The sequence below is a fragment of the Ascaphus truei genome, chromosome 1 (assembly GCF_040206685.1).
Source record: "Ascaphus truei isolate aAscTru1 chromosome 1, aAscTru1.hap1, whole genome shotgun sequence".
NCBI lineage: Eukaryota > Metazoa > Chordata > Amphibia > Anura > Ascaphidae > Ascaphus > Ascaphus truei.
Genome location: NC_134483.1, coordinates 93,102,726 through 93,116,303, shown reverse-complemented (window position 1 = coordinate 93,116,303; position 13,578 = coordinate 93,102,726). Strand labels below are relative to the sequence as shown.

Genomic DNA, 13,578 nt, shown 5'->3' with positions numbered 1-13,578 from the left:
TGAGGAGTATGTAATGGTTTAATTATGGGCTAATTGTAAACTGGAAATATTGCAGCAATGATCCCCAGGGTTCAACAGTCAGGGCTGAGACATTGCAGTTTTTAGAGAGTCACAAGAATCAATGAGTCAATTGGGGTTATTCATTAAAGTACAAAAGTGTCGTTTGCGACACTACCTTATCGAAACTCCCGGTAACCACTGTTTGCATGCGATAGTGTCCTGTTCCACACCATCGCAGCTTAATGAATAAACCCCTGATGTCGTTACAAAATAGAAAACTGCATATGAATTAGAAGTGCACCTTTAAATGCAGTGCCCACCTATTGCATTAGTGCAATATCTCATGAGTTGCATTAGAAGAGATTGCGTTGTTATGCCTGCAGATGGCGCACAATCCATACCTATGTCAATCCTGCACTTTGAATTAGAAATAGTATTATTCATGTTACCCCTAATTTAGAAGTGTTCATTTTTAGATTTACTCATTGATATGTAATATTTGTTTTCCGCATGTATGAAAAAGACTGCATTAATCTTAATTCATAGTATACATGGTTAAACGCAACCCACTGAAAATACAGAGTTCAACTCTTGGTCGGATCTTCCTTCAGCTATGAGCCCCACATCTTTCTTGTGACACTGCAATCTCCTTCAACTTCAATGTGCTGCCAAATAGTGAGAACCCCAAAGAAAGTCTCCCCCCGCATACTCTGCAGCTGGAAGTGTGTTAGCCGCTCATTGCAAAGCAGTGTGAGCATGTCCAACTTCTCTCCAGACTAGCTTTGCTACAGTATTCTCTACTTTTTTTTATTCACCATTTGAAAGTGGAATCTATGTTCAAAAAAAGCATTTATCACCATAGTCGTTATAAATATATTTGAGATGCTGATGTTAACACCATTAAGATGTGAAAATGTTTGAATCTCTTGTAATATTTTCTCACTATTTTTTTTCCTTTTTTGTTATGCTGACAACAGAGGCAAAGTCCGGTGAGTACAGTAAATGATTTACAGTACAGCAAATGCTCATTGAATTATTAATGCATAAAGTAGGCCTTGTGTTTGTGTAGATTTGCATGTACATATAACACGGCAGTAAACCACGAAGGGTTCAGATACCAGAAAATCCAGCCGTTAGGAGCCCAAAGAGTCACAAGGCTCAGCTGCCTTTTCCATCCAATGCAAGGTGAAAAACAGCCTGAAAAAGCAAATGTTTGTGAAACCAGCCCTTGAGGACAGTTGATGGTATTAATATTTCAGGGAAGTTAAAGCAGCACTGCATAATTATGCTGCATATTACTACAGTACATATTTCTAGGATTACACAGCTGCTCCTGCTCTCCTCCCTCCCTCCATCTCTCAGCCCTCCCCCTCTCCTGCCTCCATCTCTCAGCCCTCTCCCTCTCCTCCCTCCATCTCTCAGCCCTCCCCCCTCTCCTCCCTCCATCTCTCACTCTGCAGTACTTACCTGGAGGTGAAGGTTGGCCGTCAGGAGAAGGATGAAGGCAGAGAATGGCGGCTGCAGATGATCATGGTGGCAGAGGGCAGTGGTGGAGCCCGCCTCCGCAGACACTGAAAGTTGTAATGGACTTCCGAGTCATACTGCTGGGGAGGGCTCCACCACTACCCTCTGCTGCCGCTGCCATGATACTCCGTAGCCGCCATCCTTCTGTGGCCACATTTGGGCCGCCGTCCACCAGTTGAAGAACTCTGGCACGGGGTAAAAAATAAAGCGAAAAGTGTCACACACAACATTTCAGTGTTGCTCTTTTTACTTTATTTCTATGGGAGTTCACCATAAAGTTCATACATACATACATATGGCAGAGATGAGTTATATAAAACCGACTATAAAGATTAGGTAACGTTTTACAAACATTTCCCAGATATGTCAAAAATTAATATCTGGTGGATTAAGCAGTGTACGGTGCAGATGTTACAAGCTCACCTAGCACTTTCCGGTATTTTTATTTTCTTCCGGATTATAAAAAGAAATAGCTAAAGAGGATTACCTTATGGAAGATTCCAGACCATTGAAAATAGGGAGCAAAGCCATGTGTTTTGGTGGCAATCTTTTATATAGAGCCCCTAATAATAGTCCAAGGCTGAGGTGGACAACCCCAGTCCTCAGACTAAGCCACTGATGGAGCCACCTGTGCCGAAGCAGGTATATCCTGAAAACCTGACCTATTGGTGGCCCTTGAGGACTGGGATTGCTCACCCCTGGTCTAAGGATAGACTATGTCCCACTGTACCATGAACAGTCCAGGTTTGCATAGGTCGGAGAAATTCCATGCAGATAAAGTATAACTAAGCACCATACTGTAAAACACACGTTAAGTGACCTAAACTAACTTTTAGTTCAAATAAAGTATCATGGATTATTGGTGATGGAGTAGGGGGGTTGCTCTAAAAATGTAGATTGCTTGTCCATGTGGTAGCTTTAAAGCCGAGATAAATAACACACTGTACATCAATTTACAGAAGAAACAGTCTATTAATCGTATTATTATGTCAATGTCTCTACAAACCACAGAAATACATTGTGTCTTTGACTAAGCCACTAGTTGAGCCACCTGTGCTGAAACAGGGATATCCATAAAAGCTGGCCTGTTGGTGGCCCTTGAGGACTGTTTGGAGGCCCCTGCTTTAGACTAAAGAAGGGATTTTTTGTTGTTGAGGGGCTCTAAAATGGACTTGTCACTTCATACCAACATTGGTTTTGTTGTACCTTCGATTAAATACTTAAACAATGCAGCTTTCCACCCTTTAATTATAATTTGTAGTGCTCAGGGTTAGGCACTTGCTATGCTAATCTAGAAAACATAAACCTGTGTGTTTTTATTTGTAGGCACAGATGATCAGGAATTCCTCAAGTAAGTAATTTTTTGTTTAACCTCTTATTTAGGCAATGAGAATGTTATATTTTAGTCAAAATGTATATATTTTAGTCAAATTATGCCAACCTTCAAAAGCAGGTGCTTCGTTCTATTGCTATACTAGTTTGGTAAAGTTGCACACATTTTGCTGTGAAATATATATTGGAATTTAATTAGTTAACTAATTTATGTCAGTTTGTCTTAACATATATTTACTCTCGTCATTGTGTTGTTGTCCTCCCTCCCACATTGTACTGCACTGCAGAATTTGCTGGTTCCATACAAATGAAAGATGATGATTAATTTGTTTTGTTTTCTTTAAGGTGAAGAGCTCGCTAAATCAAAACTGCAAGGACCAACTGAGTAAGTAAAGGTTTGCAGTTTATAGAATCAGGTGGTACGTACCTGTTCATTTGAGTGCTGGTTTCCTTAACATCCCTTTAAGTAATCGTATAGGAGTGCAGAAGTGCCAAAATTGCTTTAAAGTAGCAAACCCCTTTCTTTTTATCCCCTCACCTCTTAAAGTGCCCCCGCCTCATTCTACACACACATGCACCTCTGTTGAGTAACTGTGAACAGAGATGTATTCTAGTGACAGTTTGCATCATTCCTATACCAGTGGACCCCCAGTTGCAAAAAAAAAAAAAAAAAAAAAAAAAAAAAAATCTAATAAGACCCTATTACACACTAGCTGTTGTGCATCTTCCTGCTTCTAAACCAATCATTAGCTCATCAACCGCATTCTGTTAGCAGACATTTACAATTGTGAAAATGGCAGTACTGTACATGGAAGGGGAATATCTCATGAACAAGGGGAATGCCAGTGGTATGGCAGGAGTGTTCTGCTTTGAGGGATCTCATCCACTCAACACTATGCACACTTTATGTTTAAATTGAATTATACAAATGGTAAATTATGGGTTTCTGTTGGTGTTCTGGCCATTGATAACTTAACACATATTGCCATACACACTGGCACCCAGACTCTTTCTCATTCACCCCCACAATGGCACCAAGAAATTGTCCTACTCACACTTTTCCACACTCGCCTTCACACTTGCACTAAGACACTTGCATGCTCACCTTATGCATTGTCATAAAACTTCAATCTTTAAGTTACAGTAAAAGTATAATATTAGATTAAGAAAATAAACTACACAAACAGATGTAAAAATGTAATGTGATTGCTGTGTGACCCATTTAATGGTATCCAATCTCAAGTTTAATGCTCTTTGGCTTTGTCTCCTTTGGTACATTAGGAAATGTATGTAAAATAGTGGCTAAAGTATAACTGGAATTCCACCACAAATGGTTTTCAACTAAATCACCTCTTTTATGCTTTTTCTTTGACTTGAGCTGTAAAAACCAGATACACTGTATTATATCATCGAGCATGAGGTTTACTGACACGTTTCATTTAAAACCGTTATCCTGCCAAACCAACATCTTAGTACAGCATGGGAATCTGGGGATATGCCAGAGTTGAATCGGTGTAATTTCAGTTCGGGACGCCCTCAGTTCCTGAGATGCTCACCGGTGTTACAAGTGTTTCCATGGCTACCCAATAGGAAGCCGCTACCTGTGACTTTGTGACTTCCTGTTGGTTTGTGAGATTTGGTGTCCATTGTTTTTTTTTCTAGATGGACATTTAACACAGATAACTAAATCAGCAAGTATCTCTGGAAACGGGGGGAGAGGGGTCCTTGGAGCTGAAAATAACGAGGTTCAGCTCTGTGGGGCCTTTTGTTTCTCATGCTGTGAAAGCATTTTTAAGATATACAGCCAGGCGGTATAACTGCTTTAAAATTACAATTTAACCATTCTGTTGGATTATTATCAAAAGTAGCCAAGCATGAGGGTCAGATTGCTTGGGGAATATGACTTGCTTTCTTGACACAATTTCTTCTCTGAATGTAAAGGGAGATGTTCATTCTTGGTGGTTTCAACCTCAGTTGGCTTTACCCTAAAAATAACAATATGAATTATTTATTTATAAAATATTTTACCAGGAAGTAATACATTGAGAGTTACCTCTCGTTTTCAAGTATGTCCTGGGCACAGAGTAAATGCAATTCAAGTCACTAAATTTAACCCAACTTATTGCGTAACCCACACGGACACACCTAAAATCTGGTAACAATTCATTGCTAGATTGGATTCTATCCTCTTGTCCCAACCAAATCCAATCCTCTGGTATTCTACCTGACATGGCAAAATCCCAAATTCAGCAAACTTCTGGAAGGTTATCAACACTATATTTCAGCCTTCTAGCCATCAACAACCATCTAATACCAAAAAAGGATGATACTACTCTCAAAAATCACACTGACATTGCAATTGCATTCAATGATGATTTGTGGGCTGTGCTACTTCCCTACTATCAATGCACAACCTTCTCTACAATCGTGAAACTCAACCTGTGAGAATGTGATTTTCAACCTCAATTAGCTTGACCTTAAAACAACAAAATAGGCACACAATTCAAGTCCCCTTATTTCCCAACCCTCACAGACATCTGGAATCTGACAGCCATTCCTTGCTATATTAGATTCTATTCTCTTGTCCCAACAGAATGTAATCCTTTGGTATCTTACCTGACATTTTCAGTGACCAGACAATAGTGTACTGTGTAAGAAAAAGCAAACCACCCAAGTCAAGTTCTAAAGTTCTACACACTAGAACACTTAGAAACGTTAACCCACAACAATTTGTCGCTGATCTTTCCTATTGCCAGGGTACAGAATCAATACCTATAGTCCCACCCTCTCCTAACTGTGCTTACAATTTTCAATTTGTCCCAGTATCTAAAGAGATTACACAGGCGCTCCTAAGATTGAAACTAAACAGCCAATGTAGACCTGACATAGTGCAATCAAAGTTCCTACGACTCTGTGCCCCAGTCATTGTCATACCGCTAGCCTCCCTAATCAGCTCTATTGTCTTAATGCCATATGAAAGAGTCCTGAAGTGATATCCAAAACCTATGGCAAACTGGGTGTACTTTAAAGGAGCAAATCCTCCCCATGGCCGCGCTCATGGTGGGGGCGTTACTATGTCCGCGGACTTGCGGGACACTGGCATGTTTTCCTATTGCCGTTTTTTAAGTGCCCGCTGCCCCTGGCGGCGATATAGCACGTCGACACTACCACATTTTGGCCAGACAAGTAAAAGTGTGATTTCGGGCTGCAGTCGCGTGACTTCATTGTCCCTTGAGCTGGTTCAACCAATGAGGGCAAACAAGCTTCGTGACGCGATCCCCGCGCCCCTGATAGCCTCCCCAATCTCCTGCAGCCAAGTGCACAGATTGCTTGGGCTGCGGGAGTGCGGGAACGCGCACGGTAGCCTGCACTGCCACCATGAGCGCGGCCTAAGACTGCTCATCAGAAAGTGCATTGCACAACAGATGCTAATCCCGGTTATAGACTATGGGGACATAGTATATGGTACAAAACCTCAAAGTCATAAATTAATCATTTTTATGTCAGGAATTGTGCAAACGTGTAAATTATCAGTTTAGCTGAATAAGGGTACTTAGTTTTCAGAATATAAACCTTCAATGCTACTTTAATAATTGGTATATGGCTGGTATTCAACGGTATACAGTACAACAATATTCTTTGGATTTGGGACAGGGTGGAAAGGATGAGGCTAACTGACTTGGCAATATCAGAAAAGCCATCATGGCCAGGTATGTAATCCAGTGCATATCACAATGTCTATTTGTGTCTTGGATAACACAACTGGATTTGAAGGCAAGGCTTCACGATTGTGTTTGTAATATTTTGCTATGGACACTGGCAGTGCTGCAAATACAATTTGTTTGCTTTTCTGGTCTAGCTTCTGTCAATATGGAAGTATTTAATTACAGAAGTATATTTGCTCTATCAATCATGCCTATAAAAAAATGTTTCAGATTAAGTTCTTTGTAATGTGAGCTTCTTCATGAGTTTAGGACCGCAAAAAAAAATCTTGTTTATTGACATCTTTGCAATCTTAAAAAATTTTTCAAAAGCTGCCAAGAGTGGTATCATAATTAATCAATACAACACACATGTCACTTCAGTTGATCTTTATCTTCACTTTTTCCACAGGAGAGTCAACAGTGATCTTCTTGCATGGGACCCATTATTTGGTTCATCTCTTGAATCTTCTTCCCTCTCATCCTTGCCTTCCACAGGTAAACCCTTGAATTTTGTTGCTTTCCTTTGACATAACGAGGATTCGTTTTATATTCATGGATAGATATTATTTTCTTTGTATGATATATATGTATAACTTTATTTGTATACAGCGATCCATGTACATAGCGCTTCATACATTCAGTTAGGTAAAGGAATCCCTGCCTGAAGAGTTTACAATCTAAGTGGGCATTCCTGAGCGTATGCTGTCAATTGAATTTTGTTTACCATCAAAGTACTGTGTATATTTTGGTGGAAAATATTTAAAGCTTAACGTTTTGTTCAACCTTTTTTCTATGCAAGATTGCTAGATATGTCAAAATTTGTGATGTTTAGATTTATTTCAATGGGCAGACATGTAGCATGTAATTAAACACAACATATTTTGCCTAAAGAGTTTGGAAATAATCGAAAATTGAGGACATTCAAGACATTGTACAAATTCTGTAATTTGAGAAACTGAAACGCACACAGCGTTCATTGTGTGAGTGTGTGTCTATATGTGCAGTAGTTTGAAAATGGGCGTGCTGCAAAGCAAGAGTTTCTCCATGTTTTTTTTCTGTCATTTGAGAAACTGGAACGCACACAGCATTCATTGCGTTTGTGCGTGTGTGCGTGTACATTTGTTTATGTATATGTACAGTAGTTTCAAAATGGGAGTGCCACACAGCAAGAGTTTCTCCGTGTTTTTTTTTTCATTAGGTGAAAGGGTTGGTCCTCAAAATATTATTTGGCAAACTCTCCTTTTTAAACTTATTTCATGATTTTATATTTTTTATATGTACAATGTGTTAAGAAGCTACTTCTACTGTGCTTGGATGTGTGCTTCACTTTTTTTATGGGCCGTGTTAATTGAATGGAATTCACTGTGACTGCACCTCAGGATTTATTGAAATACATTTTAGAGATATTTCCATCTACATTAAGCTTAAACAATTTGATTGTGCAAGGTTAAAAAATGTCAAAATATACACTGAGCTTGCTACTTTCCTTGGTCTCGTATGATCCTCCCACTGCTGTTAATTTGTGTAACCTAATTGTTTTTTTTTTTTCTACCTCCCTGGTACCTTTACCATTTTTCTTTCTATTTCATTATCTCCTCTGCTCTTTCTTTCTTCTTTTTTTTTTCCCCCTTTTATTTTGTCTGCCTTTTGTTCTTTTTTTTCTTTGTTTTGATCCATCTGCTCCATTGTACTGTTTTTTTCTTTTATTTGTATTTGTTTTATTTGCTTTTTTTTGTTTTGTTTAATACTTTTCCCCCCTGTTTTTAACTGGGATCTTCTGTTCTGCTGCCCCCTCTGCTTCCCCATTTCTATCTCCTTGCTCCCTCTGCTCTTTTCTTTTAGTCTGAATCTTCAGAGTAATTCATAACAGGTCTCTTCCCGATCATCCATTTCATGTTGAAAATGCTTATATTAAGCCAGAATAGTTTCCAGTTGGATTTAAAAATAACATTGAATGTTTTCTAGCCTATTATTTTAGTCCTGAACTGTGTCATGAAGAGACCAGTTGTGTGTGTCACAGTGTATATGTACTTCTGCTTCCTTTCAATGTTTTCCATTTTTCTTTAGCTGCACAAATGGAGCACACCAGGAGCTCCTCATTTTCTCCCACAGTTTTCCCTGCGAGTTTAATGTCTGACTACTTATTTGACTGCTTCTTAAATTCTGACTCTGGAGATATACCGCAATCAGAGTTTGACACTGACTTTATGCATAAGCTTGCTACAGTAAAACCTCAAGTAGAGATCGCAGGAACTACCTCTTCACAGTCCCCAAAGCAATGGACTTCTTTTTACGAGAACGTTAAACAGACTAGTGGGAACCACAAGAAGCTACAGAGATTGCATAGTCATTTTGAAAAAGTTGACAATGTGCGATATTTTGAATCTGAAAGGCCTGCGAAGAACTGTGCTTTTCAAGATAGTAGAGGCCTGTCTAATGTTAACTATATCCCTGAAAGTGTACTCATTGGAGAAAACACAAACATTTCTGAAACGTCTTCAGCATTGTCTCCGTCTTTCAACTGTAGCCTATTATCTACAGTTCAGATAAACAATGGTATGGCACGCATGCGTTGTGTTGCTTTGCAGTGACAGAAAACTGTCTTCAATGAGTTCCTAGATTTGAAAAGAATGCATACAATACTCACATTACATACTAAGCAATATATTTAATTGCATCAGTAGGGTTGCACTCTGTTTGTTTGTTCAATTGTGTTCATTCAACAGTTTCTCAAAACTATTTACCATCCTAACATTTTTAGTGAGATTTTTCTATTACTTGTTTGAAGAGGTGTTTGTGTTTGTTTGTGTTTGTTTGTGTGTGTGTGTGTGTGTGTGTGTGTGTGTGTGTGTGTGTGTGTGTGTGTGTGTGTGTGTGTATGTGTGTGTATGTGTGTATATTTGTACTCAGTTGCTCTGACTAACACACAGTGACCGTGTAATAACAGCATGTAATGGTTTATTAGCAGTCTGATCATCATCCTTTTCACACATTTGTTTTAGCTGTAATTTTATTTAATAAGATGTCTACAAGGTTCCTATAAAGATGTCCTCATTCTTTAGTCCGAAACTTTCCTCACTCATTTGCCACTTGTTGATGCGCCTATTTTTACTGAGAAGAGAAGAAATCATCATATTTTGCAGCAGGATAATGCAGTGGCTGGACTTTTGTGTTTGAAAATATTTTTTTAGCATGAGACAGATTTTTAATATTGAATAATGAATATTAATCTGTAAACATAGAATGATGTTGCAAAGTGGCACCGCTGCTACCAGGATTAAGTGACCGTTCCTTGTATAACTAACCAGCTCGGCAACCTCTGAGAATCAAACCTTTTTCATTTCTAGCCATGGATAACTATTCATTTTCTTGAAGAATACATTTATTCTGTAGTAAAGGTGCATGGTCTGTGGGGTGTTTTTTCTTTGTTCTTATATATATGTTCTGTGTAATGTAGCCATTGAAAACATTAAAACCATGTCTTCTTTTAAACAGTGTCCCTTTCTGCGCGGCCTACTACACCCCTGTCTGTAGGCACCATTGTACCGCCACCAAGACCTGCATCCAGACCAAAGCTTTCTGCTGGAAAACTAAGTGGAATAAATGAAGTAGTATGTATTTTTATGTATACTCCATCGTATTTAATATTGCTTGGCAGATAAAAGAAGACAAGCCCTGTTTTGAGATTTGGTCCCTAATGTCCATCTAAGTTCTTTCTAAAGCTAAGATGCACACAGTTGACATGGTATGCTGTTTAGATGCAAGATAAAATCTGCAAAGAATATTTTCTCCATGACCAATACTGCTTATAGAACTCTAACTGCATAAACATACATCACTTGTTTGATAAGCATGGGGTACTTCTATTGAAATTTTCAGACAGCATCCTGTACAATTGCTAAAATATACAAAAGGAATCAAGTCATGTTTAAGTGATTATGGTCCCCAACATTTTGTTGTTGCACTAACTTTTTCCCTGGTGTATTTGATTTTTCTGTATTCTCCTTTAGAAGGATTTGGTTTGCTCCCTACGATTTGCTCTCACTTGTAATCTTTGTTACTTCATTGTTAAGCTATTTACTCCTACAGCTCCAATTTAATATGCTGGGTTCACAACTTCCTTGTGCTGGCGAAGATGTATTCAGAGCATATTGAAAAGGGGTTTAAATTCCAGTTCTTGGTCCCAGTTGTTTGACCCCACCTTCCAAATGACTCCTGATAATGTGTTGTGCCTCAGCATTTAATAGGGCACTTTTGGGGGGACTTTTGGTTTAAATACCCTGTCTAACTTGTGACCATGATCAGGTAACTTGATCACCCCTTAGTAAGTCTAACTTTATTGTGTTTTTCCTTTATGAACAATGTTTTCTTATGTTTTATCCATATTTTTCAAATGTATTTTTGTTTTGTTTTAAGCCACGGCCATTCAGCCCTCCATTAACATCTAACACTAGTCCACCTCCCTCAGCTTCTTTGCCACGTGCAGAAAGCTCCTCTTCAATATCGTCTTCTGCTTCAATTAGTGCTGCAAATACTCCCACCTTCGGTAAGTGCTGCCTGTATATCAAGAGCTTTATATCCTTTCCCACTGAAACAAGTAAAGACAATAATCATACAATCTTCGATCCTTTAACAGGATTGATCATGCTATCTGTATCTAGTCTTACTTTTTTTCTGTAGCTCTCTACTGACTATCTTAAAATGTAGAAGATGCTAAACAGTGGTAACTAATAACCAGCCAATCCTTTTCTGACATTAACTGTGTAATACTTGTTTTGTGCAGAAAAAAATGAGAATATAAATATATAGTCTGCATTGATTTTTTTTTTTTTTTTTTAAAGAGGGATTTGTGGACCTGTACGTCAAATGCACTTTTACTCCTAAGGGCCAATTGCACTGTGATCGATCAAATACTCTGACTTTATTAGATTAAGGGGTTCATTCTATAGTTTCTGAATTGTTACTCATGTGAGTAAAGTGAAAAATCATGCATGTCACAGTGTAAAAGGTTTTAAAATGGGATTACAGGGATTCTTAACCATTTATCACCTATTTTTCCATAGTTGAAAATCACCCTAGATCAATAGGTGGCCTTGCCCTGTATATGGGTCATAGGGCCAGTGTGCAAGATCAGCCCCATTTTATGTCTGAGCAAATCATTAGCGTTTTGTCATTTTGTTTTCTGAGCCACTGAAGTGGAGGAAAGGAACAACGGTCTTCAGATGCATTATTATTATGGTCATTCTGCCAAGAGATCTCAGGCTAGGGGTGTAGTAGTTACCTCTTATATTTCAATTAATTATTTTTTTTTAGTAGATACCCAGACAATACGGGATTTGCCATTTGTAGGTGTTTGGTGAAATATGTTTCAAGCAAAAGGCGTGCCATTGGCATGATCACTGGTAATTGGCTCATCAGCAACAAAGTTGCGGGTGGCCATTTTAAGTTTGTGAATTGCTGGACAAATGGAAAAATATTAAATTCAAAATCAGTGGACTCTAGGAAGGATGACTGCAGTTGTACACTTGATTCAGATGTTCTGCTATCTTATTTAGACTCGTAATTTAGAACCTGCATCTAATAATTCATAATGGCATTATTGACCACAAAAACGTTCTGGATTAATGGCCTGAGATGCAGAAGATGGGTAATAAAAGCAAGCTTAAAAAAAGATTAGAACCAGCTATGGTTATAAGCTTGGAACTCTGAAATTAAATGAAAATATGCTTTTTTGTACTTTAGGTATTTCTCGTGGACCCAGCCCGGTCAGCCTTGGAAACCATGACACTTTACCTGTTGCGGTAGCCCTTTCTGAGTCTGTTAATGCTTACTTCAAAGGAGCAGATCCTGCAAAGTTAGTAATATTTCTTTATCAAGGAAGGCCATTTACACACAAACCTATTCTGCATCCTGCATTACAATAGTCTGTCTGTTTTTGGCTCGTCTTGCCCTTTGGATTTACACATATTCTGTCTGATTAGTGTATTACTGTCATTTTTATGACGAGTTCTGTCATGTGTCCAGACATTAATTTGAACATTTTTGTGCATTTTTTAAATTCTCTGCAATTGCAGTAGCTCTTAGCTGGGTAATGGGGTTAATCTTAACTGTAACTGCAACTGCTGTACTGTTGTAGCCATACGATGCATCAGAGCTGTACATCTTTGTCTTTAGGTCAAAATTGGTGGAGTATCACAAAAGTTTTTATTGTGGAACTGGGAGAGTACAGTGACTAGGCAAGAGAGGATGGCAATGGCATATTCCGTCTTCACCTTTAGTGAAAATATTCTCTACTGAAAGACCTCAAGTTTCATGTTAAACACGCTCTCTGGTCTCCTGTACCATACTTCTCCTGTTTGAAAAGATGTAATCTTCTAAGAAGTTAATTGCTCTTGGTTCCCTCTAATTGTTCATCCATGTGGCAGGATGGTCATGAATACTTTTTCTTAACTTACTAGTGCCTTCCATTAAGCAAAGTCAGGTGACTTCTTATGGCACATGTTCCCATATTCTACAGTCCCTGGGAAATATGTATATATAACATAGATGACCTCCTTGAGGACATATATATGCAGCATATTACCTAGAATGTGCATATTAATCTTCTATTTATCAACATCAGATGACTACAGCACTGATAATTACTAGGTATTGGAAATTGCAGAACACCAGCCTGCCTGTAATGCCATGTTGTTGTGTGTGGTTACAGAAGCACATGTATAGTTAGGCTGTTAACTGCAGTAGATAATATTATTTGTCCTTTTTATACAGCATAGATTTTATGTGCTGTTGTAATTGTGGTCTAACTGTATATTATCTTACTACAGTTAAATTGCAGATGTGTTCAGAGGTTGGTAGACTAGGCAAACATTTGTATTAGTGTGAAGACTCCTTATGTTACATGCAGGCGTTCTGAAAGGCTGCATCCAATTTCTGGCAACTATGTACTGTACTACTTACTGACTCTCACTCCACCTGGCTGGGATTTGCGCTTGTGTACGGTTTCTTGTGGAGGCAG

The 13,578-nt window shown here is 38.6% G+C and overlaps 1 protein-coding gene across 4 annotated transcripts in view; it reads left to right on the top strand.

The window, feature by feature from the left end:
• Positions 1 to 13,578, top strand: part of FCHO2 (FCH and mu domain containing endocytic adaptor 2) — a 100,858-nt gene that overhangs the window by 75,593 nt on the left and 11,687 nt on the right. For 2 of the 4 annotated variants that reach the window (XM_075591860.1, XM_075591867.1), the window contains exons 14-21: positions 978 to 989; positions 2,851 to 2,875; positions 3,202 to 3,241; positions 6,970 to 7,055; positions 8,628 to 9,116; positions 10,056 to 10,171; positions 10,977 to 11,106; positions 12,303 to 12,414. In XM_075591860.1, coding sequence (XP_075447975.1) covers positions 978 to 989; positions 2,851 to 2,875; positions 3,202 to 3,241; positions 6,970 to 7,055; positions 8,628 to 9,116; positions 10,056 to 10,171; positions 10,977 to 11,106; positions 12,303 to 12,414 — 1,010 coding nt within the window. The remainder of the gene's footprint in view (positions 1 to 977; positions 990 to 2,850; positions 2,876 to 3,201; positions 3,242 to 6,969; positions 7,056 to 8,627; positions 9,117 to 10,055; positions 10,172 to 10,976; positions 11,107 to 12,302; positions 12,415 to 13,578) is intronic. The other 2 variants (XM_075591883.1, XM_075591875.1) reach the window with 2 other exon arrangements.